Raw genomic sequence first — 26,298 nt, forward strand, 5'->3', positions numbered from 1 at the left:
AAATGTTCCTGATCTCTTTATGTTCTTAGAAGGAGTATAAAAATGCAGTGCAGACGAGTAGCTGCCTTTTCAGTTTCTGAGAGAAAATGTAGGTAGGACAAATTTTGTGAAGCAGAGCTTGGGAAGAGACATGCACATGCTATGTCACAATAATAATAATAATAATAATAATAATAATAATAATAATAATAATAATATTTCTTACCCTCCTCTCCGATTGGATCGAGGTGGGGAAGAACAGCAAGCACAAAATACATAAAATACTGATTAAAAACATAGTATACACTGTAAAAAAAACATCCTAAAAACATTCTAAAAGCATACTAAAATTCCACTGGATAGGCCTCTAAAGATGTTCACTTGATAATTTTGCATGGCTTAGTCATCTATTTGAACTCAATTCATTCTTTAGAGTACAGTGCTGTGAATGTTTACTTGGAAGTAAGTCCCTCTGTGTTCAGTGGAGCTTACTCCCTAGGACATTGGTTTAGGAATGCAGGATAAAGCCGCAATCTGAAACACACTTGCTACAGAGTAAGCCCTTATTATTATTATTATTATTATTTATTTATTTATATAGCACCATCAATGTACATGGTGCTGTACAGAGTAAAACAGTAAATAGCAGGACCCTGCTGCATAGGCTTACATTCTAATAAAATCATAATAAAACAATAAGGTGGGGAAGAGAATGCACCAAACAGGCATAGGGTTGAAAACAGCCCTGGTGAAAACAGTGAGATTTACATTTGAGTAAATATATTTGTGAAAGCACTGTTCGTTCTTTAAGTATGGAGTAATTATTCAAATCTGTATTAGGAATGGTGAGAAGCAGAATATATATGTAATATTAATTTTAGAATAGTTAACCTTGAATGTAAGCATGTGAGTCATTGGATATTTGCGTAATATGACTGTTTTTGTTTTAAAGTTAGCTGTAAGCTATTTCTGAAAAACAAAAAGGACATAACTGTCAGGGAAAGAGGAATGCTGAAAAGGACCTATCTTCCCCTTCCAAACTTATTCCTCATTTGTTCTCACAATGTTCATTATTCTGGTTTAATTAGAAAAGGGTCCATGCATTATCTACTGTTTAAGCAGGAACAGAGAAATATATTTGACCATGCTTTAACATGTTCCATTGTCTAGCTTGTTCAAAGTTTAATAAGAATATAAATGTATTAAATGTATAATGAAATTTAACAGAAGAAGCCTTGCAAGTAACAAGCTAAATGGGGGTTTTGGATTATGAAGTTGTGTGTGTGTGTGAGAGAGAGAGAGAGAGAGAGAGAGATATTTTTAAGAAATGCATCCTTGCACCTAGGTGTGGCCGAAGTAATAGTCCTAGTTGGAGGCCGTCAGATGATCGGGATGAATCAACGAGCCTTAACAGCAGTAACGTGCTTCAACCCTCAAAGCAACAAATGGTACCCACTGGCCAGCTTGCCGTTCTACGACCGGGAGTTTTTCAGTGTGGTGAGCGCTGGAGACAATGTCTACCTCTCAGGTGAACAGCAAGGATTGGAGAAAGGAAAAGTGTTGTCTATTTGAAAACTGTTTGGTGGGACAGGTCAGACCAGGACAAATGTATGTCAGCTTGCCTGGGAAAGAGATACTTCCTTTTATCACTTTCCATTTCACTTCAGCTCAGATTTCCTCCCCGGTGCATTCGGCACTTGTAACGTGTAAAGGATAGGTTCGACACCCCATCAAGTGCGTGAAGAGCTTCCTTTGCAATTGCAACACAGTGTAAAACATTGGATGGAGCTGGATCTAAATGATGGGTTTCTGCATCTCTAGTCAGTTTGACTGAGCTGCTGCATACCTGACCTGCACTTACCATATTTGCTTATAAGAAGGTTCACTCTTGTTCATTTTTGAGACCTCTTGTTGAAAATGAACTGTAACCCTCTTGTTAGTTCTAGTGAAACTGAACAAACCCTTCTTTCAGACTTTAAACTGGAAGAATACGGAAATGTCACTTTGTTAATATCGTGCTTGACTTTTTTCTTTGAAATATACTTTTACAATTCAACATATAAGTAAGGGCTGGGCTGGTGTGATTCACACATTTCTAATACCTTCCTACTACAACTAAAGAAGAATAGTCAATAATAATAATAGTAGTAGTAGTAGTAATAAGAAGAAGAAGAAGAAGAAGAAGAAGTGACCATATGAAAAGGAGGACAGGGCTCCTGTATCTTTAACAGTTGTATTGAAAAGGAAATTTCTGCAAATTTCTATATGGGGAACCTGGTGAAATTTCCTCTTCATCACAACAGTTAAAGCTGCAGGTGCCCTGCCCTCTGTTAAATCTGGTCACTCTAGTATAGCTCCTGCAGCTTTAACTGTTGTGGTGAAGAGGGAATTTCACCAGGTTCTCCATATATACCAATGACACCTGCTGAAATTCCCTTTTCTCTGCAACTGTTAAAGATACAGGAGCCCCGTCCTCCTTTTCATATGGTCACCCTAAATAATAGGTCATATCCAATGGTTGTGTGACAAGAAGGCAACACAACCAATTTTTCTGTTGTAGCCCTCTGTACACCCACCCCTGACTATTTCCAGAGGGTTGGGAAGGGCTCCTTAAGTGGGGGGTGGGCGGTCATACGGACTGCAGTGTTAGGAGGGAAATTACTTGAAATCAGCGGGAGAGGTCTCATGCCACCTGGCACTCTGAAGAAGGCTGAAGGAAGGAACAAGATCAGTTGCATGACTTGCTTTCTATGTGTACAACCATTGCATACAAATCAATAACCTTAGGAATTCCTCCCATTTTATTTCTGTCTAGATGTAGGCTTAGGTCTACATATCAGCAAGTAATCTGGGTTTGCTATCAAGTATATGTTCAATAGAGAGTTGCCACCGATCACAGTTCTCTTGACAAGAGGCCTTGTCTGATACATAGTTTCAAACACCTTGTTTGTTTTTGCATGTTACACTTCAAAGTATACATTTAAAAAGTCTTACTTGTACACCTAAAACCTGTAATGTATGATATGACTCCTCGAGGAAGTACTTAGTTACTGTATTTTGTGTCTAGAGTCTCATTGATTTCAGGGGTATTTTCTTTTGCTTAACATTCATTACCTAAGCAAGATGACACTTAGGATTTCCAACTAGAAGATGTCTAGGAAGCTGCTTTGTTGCTTCATACCAGTTGCGGACTGCAGGCTATTTGTGAATGCTGCCTGGGCATATTCCCATATGCAAATGTCCTGCCTCGTCTGACATTATGACAGCATTAAAAGGAAAAAAACACACCAAAAGCCTGTGGGATGTATGAATAAATGACACCAATCTGCATCATCCGAACAGATGCTTGCAATTGAGGGTGATTTATTTTAATTAGACAAGTGCCATTTGGAAGGAGTTCTTATATTGCAACTGGTTTGCATTGCAATATATACCATCAACTGTTTTTCCTCCAAGTCACGTTGATCTTTTTTCCTTTCCAAATAACGAGGGCAGGTGGCATGGAGTCTGGAGTCACTCTCTCTGATGTCTGGTGTTACATGTCGCTACTTGATAACTGGAATCTCGTTTCCCGAATGACAGTCCCAAGGTGTCGGCACAACAGCCTGGTGTATGATGGGAAAATTTATACCATTGGAGGCCTTGGTGTGGCAGGCAACGTTGACCATGTGGAGAGGTAAAGTTGCTCCCTTCATACAAGTCTTGATGAGACACTTCACATGCGTTGTATAAGAAAATAGTATCATTTCAAATCCTTTACATAGAATTCATTTTTTAAGCCTGAGGAAGAAGATAAGGCAGGTAGCTAGAAATCAGAAAAATGGAAAGTTCACCAGGTAGCTGGGTTACACATAATATAGGACTTGTGTTGTTCCCGCACTGGATAGACAAGAATTGAAGGCTTATATTGCCTGGTCTTTCATTGCTCTGCCCAGACCCAACTGAAGTTAGCCCACCCCTCTGAGCTTCCTGTTCCTGAGAAGACCTCCTACTTCTGAGAGCCTCTTTTGTTCCTGACAAGCCTGTTTCTTTGGGCTGTCAGAGGTGCACTTTGCCAGTGAGAGGCCACCTGTGCCTGCTCCTTTTGGGCTGAGTAGCTGCTTGGTCCCCTCCTCTCCTTGGGCAAGTTACGTTCCTCAAAATCTCTGTCAGTGGATGCTCCAAGGACCACTGTTGCCAAAGGACCCAGGGCCTACAGGAGTGGGATGCCTACAGGAGTGCTGGAGTCAGGGGGTCTCATGCAATTTCTGAACTTGGAATTTCCTCAGAGAAGGAGATTTCTTGTCCACGCCTAGATCAAGCATGACAGACTAACATAAATACATATTTTCAAAATGCACTCTTAGCCAAACATTTCATCAGGCTGAAATAGTTAGGTCAATTGGAATGTTTATATTTATCATTATTTATTTATATAGTGCTGTAGAATATTCAAAACACTTGACATATATTATCTTGTTGTAACCTTTACAACAGTCCCCAATAACAGGGGTAGGGCTCCACCCCCTGATATCCTCAGGTCCCTGGCTGAAGTGTCAGCTGGAGTTCCTCTAGCCAGAGCCTTGGTCAGGGAGTCAGCTTCACTTTTCCCCATCTAAGAAAAGCCCAAATGGAGCAAAGCCCGCCAAGGCACTGGCCTCACTGTTCCATCACCTTCTGTGGAACAAAGCCAATTTTCCCTCCCAATTTTCCCCCAAGGAGTGGGGCTTCAAGGAGGGACAGAGGCCTTACCTGAGGCCTCACTGGTCTGATGAGCCCCACTTGAGATTCCCCGTCTCTAACATAGAACCAGTGTGGTATAGTGGTTAAATTGTCAGACTCTGACTGACAAGATCCTGGTTCAAATCCTCACCCCAGCTGCAAAGCTCTAGGGCTGGATCCTGGGGCCTAGAGGGCACCCAAATAACTACCCAGAGAGAGGCAGATGACTGTGGCAAACAAACCCGGCATCAGGACCTGAACCAGCATGTTGGTAAAATGAAAATTATGGGGACGGTATGAACAACAACAGTTATAATTTGTGCCTCATTCTCTGAGCCATTATGGTTCACTAACTCTCCTTGATGAAGATCCTTCATTCCTGATTGCTATAGCCATCACAGCATATACTTCTGTTAAGGACCATTAGTAAATTATCATTTCTTTCCAGCACCTGGAAATTTCAGAAAGATTGGCCTGCACCTGTGTTTATAAAGGTGTACAGAGACCTTTTTGTGAGCATATTTCATTTTGCTCCAATTTGCAATTCATTATGTTTGTTTCATTATACTTGATATTTCTGTATTAAAAATAAAACTTTAGAGTACATTCTTATGGAAGATAGCCTAATTCTTATAGAAGGTAACCTAACTCCCAACTTTGAATTATAGTGAAAAATTGTTGTTATTTGTGGAATCTGCATATTAAGAACTTTCCAATGAAGTATGTTTCATGAGAATCAGTCAACAGGAAAACAATCAAAAAGGGTTGACCTGACTTGGAACTGTATATATAAGATAAAGGAGACTTTTTAATTATTTTAATTAATAACATTTTGTTGTTGTTGTACATTTGTAAACCGCCCAGAGAGCTTCGGCTATGGGGCGGTATATAAATGTAATAAATAAATTCCAGTGCAAAATGCATTTTCTAAAGTGCTATTGTATAGGATTTCAAACTTAGCATATTATTATAAGGCAAGATCTACACTACTGCTTTATAACAGTATCGAAGTGCACTGACAACTGTTGGGGCCCATGACACATTTCATATACCGTTTTCAAACCACTTTCAACGTGTTATAATCTGCTTGGTGTAGATCTGGCCTAAGTAAGATTGCATATGCTCCATCCAAATTCTGGGGGAAAGGATGCTATAGAACAGCCTTTCCCAACATGGTGCCCTCCAGCAATTTTTGACTGCAACTCCCATCATTCCCAGTCAACATGGCGATGCCGGCTGTCAGTGATGAGATTTGCAGTGCAACACATCTGGAGGGCAAGAGATTCAGAAAGGCTGCTCTAAAAAAAGTGAATTGGGTGGCCCTAAGTTGTTTGTCATCAGTTTTCCACAACCCCACAGTCACTTCTGCATATCATAATCTCCATCCTTTCCAAATACTTTATCTGCTTTGGGAGAATGAGAATTTCACTTACAGTTTTGGCCTCCTTAGGGAGGATGTAGTGTTAAGGCTTGTGAGCTTTAACACCCAATTTCCCTGCTTTTTGGTGCCTGGTTGATAACTCTGTAGCCTTTCTTCTTCTTCTTCTTCTTCTTCTTCTTCTTCTTCTTCTTCTTCTTCTTCTTCTTCTTCTTCTTCTTCTTCTTCTTCTTCTTGTAATACATAGCTTTCTTGTTTATTAAATATGTTACAAATATTTCAGCATCAAAGTGTATCTCTGGCTGTTTTAATCTAAAATTTGCATTCAATGAAAACCGGTTATGCATGCTTATCCGTCAGGAAAATAGGCTTCTCTTATAATTTCATCACACACCCCACCCCTCTGCAGGGAATGGTAAGTAGTTCTAGTGGATATTTCTTAAAACTCTGCTGCTTTCTAAAAAAAAAAAAAAAACTTCTGAGAAGCAAAAAATAGAAAAGAACACATCTGTACTAGACTGGACACTCATTTTTAGCTGTGATTGCTTCAGTATATTATGTGTAATTAGACAGAAGCTTTCTCTCAACAATATTGTGGTGCCTTGATGTCTTCAAAAGAATTGTACATACAGCCTTGATTAGTAGCGCTTCAGTCAGAAGATCCTTGAAAAAGGAGAAAATATACAGGAAAGACAATCCAGGACAAAGCTTTTAAAACTATCGATATTCATGTGTGATATCGAAAGAGAAGACCAGCCTGTTACAATACAGCTTTATTTTTCCATGACTGCTTCTTTGGAAACTGTATTCTGAATAATGTATACGATAGCATAGGTATGGTATATAAACACAAGATAATGATGGTGCAAAGACTTTATAACAGAAATAAATTAAACCGCTCACTCATAAAGCTGCTAACAGACAGAGACAAATTAAGAGAACAAGGCTAGGAAAAATTGATGTGTGTTCAGATACAATTGGGAAGGAGAGAGAGAGAGAGATAATGCAGAAAGGTTTTTTCACTCAGCATGAACTGCAGAGTAAAAAATAAAAATCTGTAACAATAACAAGATTGGTGTAGGAGAGAAACACAAATTAACTAGAATGAGGGGAAAGAGGTGTTCACTATCATAAATAATTTCTCTTATTTTGGGTTTTTTTAAAGACTTGTATGTTCCTGTTCAAAATAATTCATAGTCGGCCAGTTAGGTCATCAATATGTTAGGCCTTGTTCACACATTGTTGAATCAGTGTTTTTTGTTGAACCATGTTCTTACATGCGAACCCGGTTGTGGTTTAATTATGGGTTGTTAACTATGTCAATTCAGGAAAAGACCCCATCATTTGTTGCTGGGTTGTGAACTCTGGATTGTTCATAGTTAGCAAGCGGTACTTAAACCATAGTGTAGGGTTCGCAAATAGCAATAACCAATAATTCATCTATAACACATGATTTAATGACAACCCACACTCAACCCTTACTCTGGGTTGTCGCTATATGTGAAACAGGTCTTATATACACCATGATCTCCGTTCTTTAAGCGCTCTTGCTTATGTAGCCAAAATAGCACCATCCGTGCATAAGAGGGAGGTAGCAGCAGGTTTGAGGAAACCCATGATTTGTAGAAGTACAGATAATATTTAAGAGGGGAAACCCTTAAGGATGGGGAATCCCAAAAGCTGCCCAATAAGGAGTGACCATGCTCAGTAGCCATGAAATGCTGACTGACTGTTGTGGAAGGAAATGGAATGCCATTTGGGAGGTAGAATGGAAGTGGGGCACTAAATAAGAACAGTTCACACACTGCAACATTTTTTGGCAACCAATCCCACTTGTTATTACTAACACTTAGCATTTATATAGCACAGTTAGAATATTCAAAGCTCTTCACATACATTTATTCAGTAATGCTCACAATAGGCTTGTGAATAGGAGAGTATTATTTCCATATAGAGATGGGGGAGTTGGACTTAGATTATAGCAGCTTGGCCAAAGCCAACTAGTGAGTTTGATTGAGGTAGGATTTGAGCTGGGGACTTCTCAGCCTGCAGCTCACGTTCATCATCCCTGTACTACTTTGTAGTGGCTCTTGTTTTTCTGGCAATCCTGAAGAATGTTGCAGACTTAATTTAGAGCTTTTGTTTTACACATTTGCTACATGATATTATGCTTTTGCTGATCCACAAGACCATTACGGGCTAATGCCAAACTAGTACTAGCAACAGTGCACTCTACGTGGCTCCATTCCTATGACACATTCATGGGCGACTTGGCTTTCAGCACATCTAATGGTGTTTCTGAACCCTGTGACATAAGGAACTGCTATCTAATTGTATCCTTACATGTTGAATTCTGTCCAGCAAGGCACAGAAGAGACATATAATAAGAAAGAATTTGGGTTTGGTTTCTGACCCTTAAGGGTAACTCCTGGGCCTGCACCAGCAAGTGGTGTGTTCAGACCTGAAAAGAAAGATTTGGAGAAAGTACAGAAACAGCACTTTTGTCTGAGGAGGAATCTTTTGTGGTGGCTTGGATTGATTTAATGTATTACTTTGGAAGAAGATCAAAAAGAAGATATTGTGGGTCTACTTCCAGATGGACTACCAAATAAGGTGGAATCATAATTGTAAAGAAGATGAAGATGCAAACTTAGATACAGAAGTGGAAGATGGATGCATCAAAACCACAAGAAATTGAAATACCTATTGGATCAGTGCACCAGCTTATTAAGTACTGCTCAGAGAAAGAGGTTAAGGACGAATGTCCTTCAAGGTGACATCACTTGGGAGAACAGGTTCATTTGACCTTATCCAGAATATTTCTGACATTTGGCTCAGATGGCCGTATTCACGTGGGAGTAGGTTGTATTGTATTATTGCATTTATATCCTGCCATTTTTCCTCCAAGGAACCCAAGGTGGCATACATAATTCTTCTCCTCTTCATTTTATCTTCACAACAACAACAACCCTGTGAGGGGGGTTGGGCTGAGAGTCTGTGACTGGCCCAAAGTCACCCAGTGGGTTTCCATGGCTGAGTGGGGACTAGAACCTGAATCTCCCAAATCCCAGTCCGACACTTTAGACACTATACCACACTAGCTCTCTGTTCCATTGAGGTTCTGTTCCATGGAGAGCAACATTTAGCAGTGGCCATTTTGTCCATTAACATCGTGGAGGCACCTGTGGGATGCCTACAAAGCTCTTCAAGAAACGGAAGCCCTGCCATGTTTGGAGTATGGCAGCCTGGCTTTGTCACTCAGCAGGTGAAGTGGGATGGCTGAGTAAAACAAAAAGAATTATGCTTCATGGGGAAGGGGGCAGACTGAATGTATGTCTCCCATTTGCTGTCCCAAACAGCTGATCCACGGAATTTTAACCTTTGCAGGGCTCTGTGTGTACAGGACAGGTATGGTTCATTAGCATTGCAGCTACTCCCCATCCTATTTTAATGTGATATTTTATTGGTTTATTTTAGGGTATTTTATCACCATCTTATCTTGTGAACCACTTTGGGATTTAAAAGAAGAAAGAAAAGTGGTGTAGAATTTTTCTGAAATAAAATAAAAAAATGGCAGGACCAGCAGGAAATGCAGGACAAGCAATGTAGAAAGGTGAATCAGTAGCTCTTTGTCCATACACGATAGGCTGGCACTGCAGTAGCATAGCAGGCTGGAAGAATCCGAACAAATCACCTCTTTTAAAGAGGCAGAAGGATAACAGGGAAAACCCTGGATTACAAATGCCTGGCAGCAGCCTTATCTGGATTCTTCAGAAAAGCTAAGTGAGCAAATGAAATCAATTCCAGAGAAAAGGGTTAGTTTGGAAGTGTCCGTTACGTTTCAGTATTGGTGTGTCTGCCAATATTGAGCAGGGGGTTGGACTCGATGGCCTTGTAGGCCCCTTCCAACTCTGCTATTCTATGATTCTAAAGACATAGATTTAGGATCCTCCCAAGATCTAGAGATCTTGTCCCCACTACATACCAAGCAAATTCGTGACCCATACAGAAAATAAAGCCAGTAAACTTACTCAGGATCTTAATATTTGCATTAAATTATAGCACATTAAAAAAAAGAAAAAGTAGTGAGGCATGTTTTTATAACCAGCTTTTTGTTGCTGTTCTTAGCCTTAATTTGAATTGAAAGTGAAGTGTTGTGCATTTTAAGGTTACGTTGTGCCTGACCCGGCATACATTTCTTGGCTGTAAATAAATCCTGTTGGTTTTGGGGAGAGGACAGGGACGAGAGAATTACGCGTTCTGTATACCTGCGGCAAGCAGAGAAGTGTAAAGAAAGAAGCCAGAATTAATTTGTTTACTTGTTTGTGAAGCAAATAACCAGAGGCAGTGGATTGGAAGGAAAACTTTATGGAGTGAACTCTGAGACCTCTTATGTTTTGGTTTAATTAAAATCTACAAAGCTCGGCATCCCAAAGATTTAATGACAGGATGTTGGGAACCTCAAAAGCTGCATCAGTTGAGGGTCAGACTGCACTCACCTCTTTAATCATCTATCTCACTCACTCTGGCAGCTTTGGGATTAGAAGCTTCCCTTACTGTCTGACTGCCACCCACCCATGCACGACAGCACAGTTCCATATTTGGGGAGAGGGCAATATCTCAAAAAATTCACAAGTCTCTGTTTGTCTTTGTACATATTTGAGGTATAGATTTAGGCAGTAAATGGTACATGTGAAATTATAGAGTTTGAATGTCAGTCTGGAAGCCCTATTCTGGAAACAAAACATTTTACAATGCAGCCTGCCCTGGGACTGTGCTTAGCTAATTTATGGCCATAGCTAGACCTAAGGTTTATCCCTGGATCGTCCAGGGGTCAAACCTGTTCATCTAGGTGACACACAGGGGATCCAGTGCTCAGGCAGGGGCAAACCCTGGATGATCCCAGGATAAACCTTAGGTCTAGCTGTGGCCTATATTTCCCCCTTTGGTTCATTTTTTTTCCTGCGAAGGCATTCTCTATCAGAGAGAATTTAGAACAGATTGAACACCTTTAGAGTGTGTCTTTCACATGTTCTTCCTTGTACATCACTTCCCTTGTTTAATCACACATGTACTTTCATTATGGATATTCATGTTATTCTATTCATTACTGCTTTTGAAATTAAGATCCTGCAAATGTATTTACTACAGTTTAGAATATTAATAGTGTCCCTTCGCCCTTTATCTTTCCTCAATTCCTCCCCACATCTTCCTTTTTTGACTCTTAGCAGTTAGAGAGCCCATCCAAAATTTCATTAACAATAGAAAAGTCCATTATAGGGGGCGGGAATCCTGAGTCAGGAATCATGAATGCAAACAATTTCCAGGTTTGTTACCTGCAATTCCCTAGTGGCATTAGGTGATGTGTGTGTGTGCGCGCGCGTGCGCAAAAGAGAGAGGGAGGGAGGGAGAGTATAATAGTGAGTTTGTGTCATAATTTATTCTTGTAATTTACCACTCCAGCCATTGTTATTTATCAAGATATGCTGCAATTCCATGGAAATATTGAAGCGTTTTTAACTCCCAAATTCATTTTGCGGGCATTATTTGGATCACTGCCATGTTAGCTTAAAAAAATAGGTCTCTGAACTGGTGACATTGTCTAAAATGAATCTTGGTCTATGGTTTATTAACTGTACATCTTTATGGTCAATGGCTTAATTAAATCTGATACCAATGACCGTAGAACTAATTAAGCGCTCTAACGCATAGTCTTATCTTTTGTGCTACATGGAAAAATGGATGCAGCAGAGAAATCTTATTCCTGCAGCACATTTTCCATTAGCATTTCAGCATCCTGCAGTGAAGTGTGGTAGTTTTGTCCACGCGCTGAAAATTAAACAGAGGCAACTTGCACATCACCAATGCACACATTTAATGGCTAGTTAACTGGGGCAAAGAGAGCTATCATGTTGCATTATGTCTGAAGATCAGATGATCTTCAAGCTAAACAATTTAAGTGCATTAACACTTGCCTGCTTCCAGTTGCTGTTTGATATCACTCCACTGATTTGCAAGAATAATCTCACTCTACTCTAATTAGCAGAAATTAATTAGTAAAAGTCATCTTGACAAAGGTATCTTGGATTTTTTTTTATCCTGGGATATAATAAGACTTGAGAGGCACATGTAGATAATAGAGTTCATCCCCCCTTTCCTCCCTCGTCACTGTCTGCATTAAAAAGGGTAGAAGAAGACACTGATGATATTAACTATCTACTGCCTGCATTGCTTTGTGCTGGAAGATTAATTTGCCAAGATGTTTTCCTCACTAGCCATTGGTGTGTGCCAATCACTAGCATCTAGGCTTATTCATATGTCTTTGTGTTTTAGGTACGACACGATCACCAATCAATGGGAGACGGTTGCTCCTTTGCCAAAGGCCGTGCACTCCGCAGCTGCAACGGTTTGTGGAGGGAAAATCTATGTGTTTGGTGGCGTCAATGAGGCCGGCCGTGCAGCTGGAGTCCTGCAGTCATATGTCCCACAGACGAATGCATGGAGTTTTATAGAGTCACCCATGATAGGTAAACAGAGACCACTTTTCAAAATATAAATTGAGAATGGGGGTTAGGATAGGGAGAGAAATGAATACTGTGCTACTGAATTGCTGAAAAATGATATATTCAAAATTGTACGTACTGAAAACAATGATGAAAACATAACTTCTGTGAGATTATTAATGTAGTTTATTAGTCAGGCTAATGGATATATGTATGTGATAGTAATGCAGGTCCAGGGCATTAGTAGTATGTATTATCCCACACTGCAGACCAGTTAGTGCAATTGTTACTCCTCCTGGTTATTCCCTAAAAACTGGTGGGTTCCTAGGGGATGGCGGAAAAAGCTAACAAAGATATGAATAACCTATGATTATGATATGAGAAATTATCACCTCTGAGCCTGTTGAAATGTTACTTCACGGACTACCACTCACTTTTAGGAGCAATAATAGTGGCAGCTGACGTGCCCCATCCTATCACCACCTATGCAAGGTAATGCCCAAATCATGGGATCCTTATTTGAACATGGCAGCTTCTATATAAAAAGCCTACCCTTGCTCTTTTGAGAGTATCCATACAATAAATTGTGATATTTCTGCACAGGTGGGATTCTCCATGAAAGTTGAGGTGATGATCACATTGTGGTGATCTTCTGCCCCTAAAAATGGTTGTATGAATCAGGCCTTAGCTAGACCAGGCTATATCCTGGGATCATCCCTGTGCATCCACATGACGCACAGGGGATCCCGGGATCAGGGAGGGATCATCCCTCCCTTGCCCCAGGATAGAGCCCTCCCCTTTGAGCCCGCTTTTTCCGCGGTCCCGGGCTGAGTCCGAGACCGCGGAACATGTGGCCCGTTTCCGTGGCTTGACCCCACTCCGCACAATTACTCAGGGGTAGGGTGGGGGGAGTGGGGAAATTCATTTACATTTAAAAAAACACTTACCTTTGCGCACGACTGTTCGTGCGCTGCTGTCGCTTTAAGAATTTTTTTTTAAAATGGCGGGCGCGACGTCTCTCTTCCTGAGGTCATCGCGCTTTACGTGTAAACGGGGGAGAGATCTCGCATTAATCCCAACACGAGATCGCCCCTCCTCTGTCCCGGAACAAAAGGTAGGTCTAGCTAAGGCCTTAGTCTCCAGAAAACTCCACACATATCCTCGCTTGAGTCAAACCAAAGTCCTGCAACTTGTAGACTAGTATTTTTATTTTAGCGATTGTTATCCTTTCTTTGGGTGTTGCGGATGTAGCATTTGTTCGTAGCATCGATTTGTGGGTGTAACATTGCCCTTTCCTGTTCCTCGGCTGCTCTTGGTGTTCAGCCTAACATGACATGACATGCATACGATGTAGCATGAATCACCCAGCAGGAGGACGTTAACCATTGGCAATCATGTTTATGTATTACAGCAGTGCAAACAAACCCATTTCATAGCTCTTTCTGTCACATGCACACAGTGCTGCTGTTCATATAATCCACTGAGTGACATTATGAGGTTTTCCTGTACTCTGAGCAGACTGCAAAGCTGAATGCATTATACAAAGAAAAAGTGTTCTTGTTCCTTACAAAAATAATAAAAGGGCAGCAGAAGCAGCAGTTCATTCCCTAGACTCGTTATAGTGTCTAACAGTTGTCAACCCATACAGACATGGGGGGGAAATCATCCCCAACTATCCCAAAGTACATTGCAAATTTGCAAATAAATAACTTTATGCCCTAACAAAAATATGTCAGATCTACAGATAAAATAAGGATATTTATGCTTCCTTGGAATAAAAGTAGCTAATTAATTAATGTCTTTACAATACTCAGAAGGAGGAGAGCGTTACAGTTAAGCTGCTGTTTTGTGATTTTGCCCATCGATAAATAATAGCATTTTTTTAAAAGATACACAGATTCAATTAAGATCTCCAAAGATTAATGAGACTCTTGTAAGGGCAAAAACGAAGGGTTTCTTCATTAGAAATTTGTTTGTTACCATCTTAAATAGAACCTAAGCTATGTGAGTATTTGTGGGAAGAAATTTATATAATGAACTAAAAATGCAGTCCAGTGACAATTTGGTTTCGTACACAAACTTTCCACAGCACTTTGAATGTTTCTTGGAGTTCAACATGAGGCAGAAGTCCAACCTGTTTTTCTGTCCACCGCCAAGGTCATTTTGTTGAATCTATGCAATAAATGAGCAGCCAGTCACATTTTGACATACTGTTTCTTTCTCTGCAATTTGTATCTTGGAGACATTAAGACATTCTATAGGCCTGCTTAGCTTTGCTTCTTCCGCTCTGGGCTGGAATATTAAATCCATCTGAACTGTCTACTCTTCATTGCTCTTGAAGTCTATTCTCGCATCATTGTTTTGATGTGGGGCGAAGTCACCCCAGGTTGATTTCACCATAGGGCGACCCAGTAATCTGATTATTTCAACGTGTCTCCAAACTCACAGTGTTCTTTCTTACCTTATTTTTAGAATCTTTATGGCAATAAATTGTGAGCCATGAGAGTGAGCGCTATGTCCTGGTTAGATTTTTATGTGGGGAGGGACCACTGTCCAAGTCCCTCCTCAGTCACAAAGTTCACTAGATGACCTTGTTCTAATCTCTGCCTAACCAACGTCAACATAGTTGTTGTAAGGACTCAAATGGGAGAGTGGAGGGTAGGTAAACCAGCCCTTTGGAGAAAGGACAAATTGAGAAAATTATTGACTAACAGTGTGTTGTGCTTGGATGGACTAGAAATATTGAATGGAAGCTTCATGTGGCAAAGTTTGAGAATGCCTGGCTTCAAAGGCAGATCAACAGTAGTAGTGCAAATGTGACAATTTATTTTATTTTATTTATTTAATAAATTTATTTATTTAAAACTTGGCCACCTTTCAGGGCAGAAGCCCTGCCAAGGCAGCGTCCAGCAATAAAATACATAAAAACAGTTGAAATATTAGAAGCAATAAAAACATAAACACAACAAAATAGCAATAAGAACAACAACAAAAGCCAACAGTAAAACCAGCAGCAACAATAGCAATCTTGTGCCACCTTAAAGATTAACAATTTATATTTAATCTAACAGTTTTAGTTTTTAAGGTGCCACAAGACTCTTGGTTGTTTTTGCTGCATTGAACTATCATGGCTACCGCTCTGGAAAGTGCAAAAAAGGATGACTTTGATCTTGGACTAACCCAGGGTAATCTGGAGCATGGAAAAGCCATGTATCTCAACAACCTGAGGTAGGACCCATGCTTTTTAACTGAGAATTATAATGGATGGAACATAAGGAAAGGGAAAGGAACCTCTTGTGCAAGCACTGAGTCCTTACTGACTCCTGGAGGGACGCCAGCTTTCGCTGACATTTTCTTGGCAGGCCTTATAGCGGGGTGGTTTGCCGTTGCTTTCCCCGGCCGTTATTACCTTTCCCCCAGCTAACTGGGTACTCATTTTACCGACCTCGGGAGGATGGACGGCTGAGTCCGACCCGAGCCGGCTGCCTGAAACCAGCATCTGCTGGGATTGAACTCAGGCTGTGGGGAGAGTTTCAGCTGCAGAAACTGCTGCTTTACCACTCTGCGCCACACGAGGCTTCTGTCTTCCAGTACATATTCAGTTTCGAACGGACTGGGGAAAATGAGATAGGAGCTAACCATTGTGCAAAGTGCACATTTGCTTTAAAAGAAGAATACTCTATGTGTATCTTATAATAATGAGATTGCTCTTGGGATCGTTACAGAATTGAAACGACTAAACAGGTTTAAAAAATTATCACTTATGTGTAACTCCCTTAAGATCGAACCCTTAAAGGGAAAAGTAGAAGAATCGTGAGGTATTCCTCAAAACCAACCTCTGCTGTGTCTCATTTGTTCCTAGCAATAAGCTTGTAATTTATTTTAATTTATTTAGCTGTTTAATTAATAATCTAATTCCTGCAACATGTACTATTGGGTATGCTGGCAATATGAGCCAGTGAGGAACTCAGCTTGACACCCTATACATTTCAGAGATCATATGGCACTAAAGTGGTTAACAGTTCAGAACTAGCTACTGTATGATGAGTATAGGCATGGAAATACACTGTTATTAAATTAGTGGTATATACAACTACCATGACAGTGCTATCAGTAAGAAAAGGCTTTTGCTTTAAGCTTCTACAGCAGAAAACATTCCCCAGCCTTATTTTTATTTTTGAATGTTTCCTCCTCCTGTTTTTTCTTCTTAAAAAAGTGGAGTGGAGGAGTAGAGAGTAGCTAACAAAATGCATGGGATATATTTAAAATGCTCTGAACATACCCAGTAAAAGTCAAATGAAAATGAGACGATAAAAAATTTGAAACAAAAAAATATATAAATCAAGGCTATTTTTAAAAAAAAACACCTGATGGCAGTGGTTCCATGTCTTCTGCCATCAGTGGGCATGGCACCCGGGCCACAATCCCTGATATCATTTAGCACCGAGCTGAAGTGATGGCTGGAGCCCTTCTGGCAGGCAGTTTGGTTGAGGGTGATCCATCTGCACCTTGGCCAGAGTGGCTTTGCCTGCCCCTTGCTTTGATGTGATGATGATGATAATGACAATAATGATAATAATGATAATAACAACAACAATAATATACATGACTGGCCATGGAAGCTAAAGAACTATGGCAACAGGAAAAGGTCACAATTATTCCGTTAGTCACATCAGTCACCATCACCACATCAAAAAACTACACAGAAAGCCTTCAGAAACTGGGCCTGCCAAAATCCATCCACACCAACATCGAGAAAGCAGTCATACTTAAAACATGCTCAATTGTCAGGAAATTCCTGAATCTGTAAAAGACAGCATGTCTTGGCAATGCCCATCATGTCAGTCTAGAAAAACTGCCATGAGTGAGAAAAAAGATAATGACGATGATGTGCTTTCTCTTGGATTTCTGTTGAGCAAATAATAGGCTATCCCTTCCTTGAGAGGTTTTCCATACTTTACAGATAAGAATTTGTTCTCATTTAAACTCTAAATTTAGCTATCCTTTGTTTCATGTCATTTTTCCTAATGATTCTTCTACTTTTCCCTTTAAGGGTTCGATCTTAAGGGAGTTATACATAAGTGATAATTTTTTAAACCTGCATAGTAGTTTCAATTCTGTAACGATCCCAAGAGCAATCTCATTATTATAAGATACACATAGAGTATTCTTCTTTTAAAGCAAATGTGCACTTTGCACAATGGTTAGCTCCTATCTCATTTTCCCCAGTCCGTTCGAAACTGAATATGTACTGGAAGACAGAAGAGCATTCTTCTAAAATTCAGGACAGAAAAAAGGGGGTAGTCCAGTTAGTTAGAGGTTTAATTTGCACTACCAGAATGAGGTGAAAATCCCTAGCGATAAAGCATCAACTACTCCTGAGGCTGGATAGTGAGACCAGTAGTGTGAGATACTGAGTGGCGTGTTATGGAGGCATTTGTTAATGTCCCTTATTATTATTATTATTATTATTATTTATTTATTTATTTATTTATTTATATAGCACCATCAATAAGGAAGCTGAGGCCTTCAGAAAATTGCCACCATCACCCCCTATTTGTGCTCTAATTTTTTTTAAAAAAATCATTCCTTGAAGTTTTCCCTTTAATATTCATGTGTAAAGCATCCCTGCCCCTAACAGGTTCCCTTTCCTCACCAGGCTTTCCCTCCTAGAATCTCCTCCTCCTTGTTTCGTGGTTTTCCTCTGAATGCCCTCTTGCCGGGTTTTGTAATGTATATATTTGGTGGGTTAGGTGGGGAGCAGTGTGGCTCAGGAAACAAAGTATTCCAGACCAAATTTGCAATAGCGAGCTCTCACGTTAAAAAGCAGGAACATGTTCTGACGTACACATTATAACAGAATTATGGTAATTTGTTAGGCTTAAGATAAAGGCCTCCAGATGACTTTCTATTTACAGAAATAGCAGACTATTCTGCGAGGGGAAAAGGGGGATGGACAAGTGCTCGTTTAAAACAGTTCCCTTTTTTTACGTGCACGGGCTGCCCTGTCTTTCCATATTTTGTTGGTTGTTTATCTCTCCCTAATGCTTCTCATCACCTCCTGCTTGCATTGTCTGGATGGATTGCTTTGTACTTACATTGCTGGAACACTCCACCTATTCATCTGAAGCTGGGTGCTCACTGGGCTGGAGGTATAAAGCCTGTCTCGTAGGCTCTTGGCTTCAAGGAGCAGCAAGAACTCTCGCCAGCTGCCTGAAACCCTAGAAGCACTTGCTAATTACCCTATTTGCAGTTCAGTCCTCTCTTAGCTATGCTAGGAATCAGACTGCGGTTGCAAACTAGGCAGCCAAGTGTCCTGTTATCCCATTACTGTAAGTCGATTGGCTAGGCCAGTTTTAGGATCTTGCTCTGCCTTAGATATGTGGGCAGATTTTCAGGCACTGGCTTTTAAAAGCAGATTTTGTTTCCATTACCTGGATTGATTGATTGATTGATTACATTTCTATACCACCCAATAGCCGGAGCTCTCTGGGTGGTTCTTCGTTTAGGGCTCAATCCTATGCAAGTTTAGACAGAAAACCGCCCAGAGGGCTTCGGCTATTGGGCTGTATAGAAATGCAATTAATTAATTAATTAATTAATTAATTAAAAAATCCCTACAACTTGCAACATTCCCCAGCCAACATGGCTGGCTGGGGAATGCTGGGAGTTGTAGAATCTCTCTCTGTCTAAACATGCATAGTCTCTTTTACTAGTGAATAGCTATGCATCTTATAAAGGACTCATAGGTTTCTTTCATGTAATATTTGAATGCGATCATAACCATGATTCACTCCAGAATATCTTTGCCTGTCTGGATTTGACCATTTAGAGCAGCAATTTGTGTAATATTTGCAATCATATTAAATTTCTGCCATGCGTTTTAACACTCTTCTTAATATTGGTCAAGGGTTACAGGGGGATGGAATGAAATCATGTGAGTTGCTGGGGGCATGGAAGGACATCCAACCATCAGGGATTCTCCTTTAGATCATGTAGAGAGTTTAGAGGGTGAATTCGTTTAGAGCAGTGGTTCCCAAAGTGGGCGGTACTGACCCCTTGGGGGCGGTGGGATTGCATAGGGGGGCGTTAAGAGGCAAGGGGGTGGCGGGAGGCGCTAAGAGGCAAAGGGGCAGCAGGGGTGCCCTGCTTGAGGTGGCCTTTTCCAAGAAGCACCTCTCTAGAAGGTCTTAAAACCCAGGGACATTTTTATGGGAGAAGGTAGTTTGGTCCCAAGCCATATAGGGGAAGAATCCACAGATGTATTAATACCATTTAAGAAGAGTCATTTTAACGATGAATTGAAATGTTTCAAAAGCACCAAAACCCTAATGAAGAGACATATCCTGCTTGGTATGCCCCGCCCCGCCGGCTGCAAAACACAGGCATTCGCTTTCTTTTCCCTCCCTCCCTTGGCAAGCCTGCGGCGGGTGCTTTGGATTTTGAATAAATATTCAATTAATTGTTACTGTTTTGAATTTTATTGTTATTATCTTCCTTAGTGGGTCGTTGAAAACCGCAATTCTGAATAATGTTTTTTATAGTGTAGGGTAGGGGGCGCTGGGCATGAGTTTGTGGAACCAAGGGGGTGGTGACCTGAAAAAGTTTGGGAACCACTGGTTTAGAGGGTGAGTTTGCACAACGCAACAACCCACACTGGTGAATAAGCCCAGCAGTATTGGTTGTCACCGGAACAACTCACAGTTGTTCTCCCCCTCCTTCCCCCTCAGTCTTCCAGCCAGCTCTGCACAGTATCCAAGGGGACATGTCTGCCTCCAAGTCCCCTGCCCCTGCTCTGATCGCAACCCCAAGAGTAAATCCCACATTTCAAAACTTAAGGCTAACTTTGCTAAGGGGCTGATCTGGTCCCCTTCTCCCACCCCCTGACCTGTCATCTGTCAAAGGCTGTCAGACTAGTGTGTATGCAGCCCCGTCTTGTCAATTAAATTCTTTGCTTCATACTTTGACAGCTGAAACATAGAAGGCAATGGGTAAGCCAAGACTATATATACTTGACAGCCGCAGTTGCACATCTCCGCAATTGCCAAAAGGGGAAAAAGGGGGGTGGGGAGGACCCAAAATGATAATAAAGAAATTCACAAAGACATTTGCCCACATTCCTGGGGCCAAAAAAAAAATGATACTAAAAAAGAATTCGGGGGCCTTTTGTGCAAATGTCAAGCCGCAAAAAAAATAAAATTAAAGGATAAGTAACAGCCCCTCCAAAGTGCTGCAAAGCAGCAGTCGAGGGTCTGTCTTTGCAGCGTGGGCAAGGTCCATCCATCTTTTCATTTATTACAGTCACAGACCAGCAAAATTAATACAAAGCATGTAAAACACAGTTAAAAATTGACATGATAGCAAAATGCAGTTTTGTAGAATTCCTTCTCTCAGGGAGATAACATTTTCCCCCCTAATTTGCATTGAGGTCATAAAAAACTTAGAAACCCTTTCAGTGATACAGGAAGACACCTCCATTAAACAAATTTTCACCAAGGTTGTGGAGTTACTTCCAAAAAAGGCAATTAATAATGGGCAAGGAACAGCGGCAGGGGCTTTTGGCGCGCCTGCTGAGGGGCTCCTTTGCCAATGCCCACAGCCCATGATGGGTTGGCAGTGCAGGGTTCAGATGACACGCAACTCATCATGGGTACAACAACCCCTAAAATAAGTTGTGAGTTATTAGGAGTGCTTGTTGCCCTTGCACAAGCCACCCTGCAGGAATCAGTTCAGGTTCGCACAACACGGCAACCCACTGTGGCTTGTCACCAGCTCTAGGTTGTCATGTCATGCAAATGGAGTCACTATCAGATGAGAACGTAAACTGCCCAGAGAGCCTTGTCTATGGGGCGGCATATAAATGTAATTTATAATTATATGTTATAGTTATTACACATAAATGTAATAAATAAATAAAATAATTGTCTGTCTTAGTTATGGGGGAAACTTTTTCTATATGCCCTATACTACAGTTGTTATCACCCATCTATCCAAAAACGTGCAAATACCACAGAAATTCCAGTGAGCAATGTGAAAGTTCCTGACATTTATAAAGGAGATATAATAGGGAGGTTTATGTCTCCTTTAACGTTGTTATTGTTGTTGTTGTTGTATCTCCATCCATGTACCCATTCTCTCATTGCCCTTAAAATCTCAACTGTTCCTATGTGGACAATTTTCTTTTAATATTTTTACAGCAGGACGTATCCAGCATCTAAGGAGCTATAACTTAATTGGAGGGAAAGAGCACATACTGTATCTGTTCTTCAGCTATTAGCTTTCTCTATGTAGAGATGCATCTACAGATTCTTCTTGTACCCAGTGCCCTTTTTCTGTCCTGCATTTTTAAAAGGACGTTACATGGAGCAGATTTGGAGGTTGTGCTGGGGTTGCAAGGTGGAGAGGGAATTTGATATGCAAGAGGTGTCTGTACCACCGGTGGAAGGATACCGTTGGATGCAAGCCTTTAGTTTTTATTCTTAGCAGTGAATCTTGGACCGTGTACCTTGATACATCCGCCTGCCTGTATGACAACATGTTTGTGGGTTTGAGCTCCCCATTTTGTTACCAGTGTGCTTATTCTTTACTCTGTTTTTATTGCTAGGTTTCCAATGAACAGCTTTGATGGGGGGTGGAATGATGACTTTTTTGTGTTCTATTATGCAACACCACAGCCAAAATAATTTTGCTACACAAAATTAAGGGTGCTTACTTATGGATACTGGAAGTGGTAAACAACAAAACTAACTTTGAAAACTATCCATTGGGAATGCCAGTATAGTACAGATTATTCATTTAAAAGTGTATACCCCATCTTTCTTAAAGATTAAAAGATCATTGAGGATCTATGTTAGACAAAATGGTCCAGATAGAACTAAAAAATATCAAATTAAGAAAGCTTACAAAAATTCAATGCATATTAAATACTCAAAGAATCTATAATAGGAAACAATAATTAGTGTGTGTGTGTGTGTGTGTGTGTGTGTGAGAGAGAGAGAGAGAGAGAGAGAGAGAGAGAGAATAAAATAGTATATACGGTGTAGTTAGAGTGTTCGGCTAGGGCTCTGGAGCCTAAGCACCACTTGACCATGAATCCTACTGGGTAACTTAGGCTGAACATCAGTGACTGGGGCAAACCTTCCTCACAAAGTTAATGTGAGGATAAAATAGAGAGGAGGAGGACCATGCAAGCTGCCTTGGCTTCCTTACAAAAAAGGTGGAATGTAAATGTAATAATACACACACACACACACACACACACACACACACACACACACACACACCATCAGGGAAATACGTGTTGAAATGTCTTCACTTGTTTCCCAAGCAGCTTGACCAAGCAACTTGATAGCAATGGGTTTCTACTGGGAAATATTCTATAGAGCTGGAGCTACCACTATGAAGGCCTTGCTCCTTGATATTACACTTGTTACCTCCATTAACCATTTTGTGGCTAAGCAGCATGGTTTAGCATGTTGTCTGAATGGGGCCAATCTAACATGACAGTAGGGATAAATAAAGTGTTAACTTTTCTAATAGGAGTCCCAAATTGTATTTCAATTCAGTTGCTCGCCATCTGTTAGCCATTTATTTTATGGCAATAATAGAGATACGTTCCTTATTGTGCGAACAACTAAGAAAGATACCGCAAAGCAAGTCCATATTAAAAATTTCTGTATATGTCTACTCAGAAGTAAGTCCCAGTGGGTTCACTGGGGCTTAATGTATAGGCATGCGTAGGATTGCACTTTTAACCTAGTAATTAAACTAAAAATAATGAGGAGGATATTCCCACCTGGAGCATCTGAGGGAATTTAGTGTACACTACAGTAACAGAAAAGTACATTGACAGTCTTCGTCTTTCTGACTTCACTTGCGTTTTTGCAGTCTAAAAGCTAGTTCTTTGATATAATATCCCTCCTTCCAGAAACCAGCAAGTGAGGTCACATTCCTGCTCACTTTTATCTAAGAAATTTCTAAGAGAGCTTAAGTCAGAAAAAAAGAAGCAGGCTGAATTTCGGAAATAGTTATGGGGCACCAAACACTCCATAATGCTAGCTCACTACAAAGGACTCTGAGAAACCATGCTAACTGCTTATAAGAAATAAAAGCAAAATTCTACTATTAAGAGACCAAAGGGAGATGTTCTTTCTTTTGTACAACAAAGGAATATGAAGGCAGGGAATTAGCCTCCTTAGGAGATATTGTTTCTGTCTTGAAGTAGCCCCGAAGAATATCCCTGTGGGCATTTAAGGTTAACAGTCAAGATCTCTTTTGTGAGATTAATGTGTCTTCCACAAAGTAAAGTTAGCTCAAAAGAGGCTGTGAAAATGTGATCAGCATATGTGGGGAGTTCACATATGAGAGAGCTTTTTGTATCAATAACAAAAACAGACGCACACAGTTTTGATTTTGCAAGCAGTAAAAGGAGGATAGGACACTCAGAAGGTTCTCAGATTATTGTAATGGTATAAGTTGAGAGAAAGCAGTGGTGTGCTGGAAACCCTATTTAACAAAAAGGCACAACCTTAAGGCAAAATCCTATGCATGTTTAGTCAAGAAAAAGGTCCTACGAAAACTCCTACATGCTGGCTGGCAGTTGCAGGACTTTTTCCTGTGCATAGGGTTCTGCCCTTAGTATTACTAAAACAAATGAGCAGAAGCTGCGATATGATGTCTCTGTTGCTGGGCTGTTCCATTTCAGACTGCAGGAAGGGACTGGATGTTTAAATGCTCCCCAACATAAATGCTACCTGTTTTATAAGGGTAGGAAATATCCAAATACTGGACATCTCTCTTTCAAATGGTATAGCTCAGGTATGAATGTATTATTTAGGGCTTCTGATCTATTTTGTCCTCAAGCCAATTAGGATGTGTTTGTCCAATAATAATAATAATAATAATAATAATAATAATAATAATAATAATAGCAGTAACCAAGAACTACCAAAAATACATCATAAAAGTTAACAATGTAACAACAGATTCATGTAGAAAATGTCATCAGAAATAAGAAACAATAGATAATGTAACAGGAGGATGTAAAATTCTGGCAGGAATGGATTATACAGACAGATATAATACAGCTGCAAAAATAATTCACCAACAACTGACCATCAAATTCAACCTCATCAAACAACCTACACCATACTATACATACTCATCCAAAACAATCTTGGAAAATGCAGATAATAAAATATACTGGGACAGAACAATTCATATGGACAAGACTATACTTTACAACCGACCAGACATAACAGTTATAAACAAAAAAGAAAAACACATTTACCTCATTGACATAGCAATAGCTAATGACAAAAATGTTGTGGAAAAGAAAGGAAAATATACACCACTGGCCATGGAAGTTAAAGAACTATGGCAACAGGAAAAGGTTACAATTACTCTGTTAGTCACATCAAGTCACCTCAAAACATTTTGACAGAAAACCTTCAGAAAATGGGCCTACCAAAATACATCCATACCAACATCCAGGAAGTAGTCATACTTAAAACATGTAACTCCTGAATCAGTAAAAGACAGTATGACTTAACAAAGTCCATCATGTCCATCTAGAAAAACTGCCATGAGCGAGGAAAGATAATAATAATAATAATAATAATAATAATAATAATAATAATATCAAAAAATTGTGTTAAGGGTGGAGTAGGGATAAGGGAGGAGATACGGACTCACTCACGTAAAGGCAAATGGTGGCATCAATAAGGAAGATATCTATATGAAACTACTGCTTATAAATTAATTGTGTCATGAATTGTGTAACACAACTTGTCAATCCCTGTCCTTCTTGGCTGGTCGGCCAGGGAGGAGGTGCAGTTAGACTACAACTACAACATCTTATTAAACTCATCTCTTAGGGAGGGGAGTTTTCCACCATGTTTAAAAGAAGCGGTAGTATGGCCGCTTCTAAAAAAAAGCCCTCCCTGGACCTTAATAATTACAGACCGCTATCAAATCTTCCATTTGGGGGCATGGTGATTGAGAGAGCAGTTGTCTTCCAACTCCAAGCAGTCTTGGATGATACAGATTTTCTAGACCTATTTCAAACCGGCTTCAGAATGGGATATGGAGTTGAGACAACTATGGTTGCCTTGGTGGATGATCTCCACGTGAGTATTGACAGGGGAAGTGTGTCCCTGCTGGTACTTTTGCACCTCTCAGTGGCTTTCAGTACCATCAACCATGGTATCCTTCTGGAACACCTGAGGGGTTTGGGAATCAGGGGCACTGTGCTCCAGTGGTTCCGGTCCTACCTTTCGCTTAGGGATAGTTGCTCCTCAAAAAAGGAGCTGTTGTATGGTGTACCACAAGGTGCCATCCTATCCCCAGTGCTGCTTAACATCTACATGAAACCACTGGGAGAGATCATCCAGAGGCATCGGCCAGGGTGCTATCAGTACGCTGATGACACACAAATATATTTCTCTATGCCTTCGATAACAGCATCAGCTAAGGACAGTGTGTCTCTTCTGAACGAATGCTTGGAGGCGGTAATGGGCTGGATGAGGAAAAACAAACTGAAGCTGAATCCAGACAAGATGGAGGTGCTTGCTGTCAAGGGCTCTGACCTGGGTTTGGAGGTGTGTCAACCAGTTCTGGATGGGGCTACACTCCCCCTGAAAGACTGTGTTTGCAGCTTGGGGGTGCGCCTGGATCCAGTGCTCCAAATGACAACCCAGTTAGATGTCACAGCCAGGAGTGCCGACTATCAGCTTTGGC

The 26,298-nt window shown here is 40.5% G+C and overlaps 1 protein-coding gene across 1 annotated transcript in view; it reads left to right on the top strand.

Annotated features, from left to right (window-relative positions):
* The window catches only part of KLHL29 (kelch like family member 29), a 373,733-nt gene that overhangs the window by 331,329 nt on the left and 16,106 nt on the right, over positions 1-26,298 (top strand). The window contains exons 9-11 of the mRNA XM_063125224.1: positions 1,325-1,507; positions 3,475-3,655; positions 12,392-12,585. Of these exons, the coding sequence (XP_062981294.1) occupies positions 1,325-1,507; positions 3,475-3,655; positions 12,392-12,585 (558 nt within the window). The remainder of the gene's footprint in view (positions 1-1,324; positions 1,508-3,474; positions 3,656-12,391; positions 12,586-26,298) is intronic.

The sequence above is a fragment of the Elgaria multicarinata genome, chromosome 4 (genome assembly GCF_023053635.1).
Source record: "Elgaria multicarinata webbii isolate HBS135686 ecotype San Diego chromosome 4, rElgMul1.1.pri, whole genome shotgun sequence".
Taxonomy (NCBI): Eukaryota; Metazoa; Chordata; class Lepidosauria; order Squamata; family Anguidae; genus Elgaria; species Elgaria multicarinata.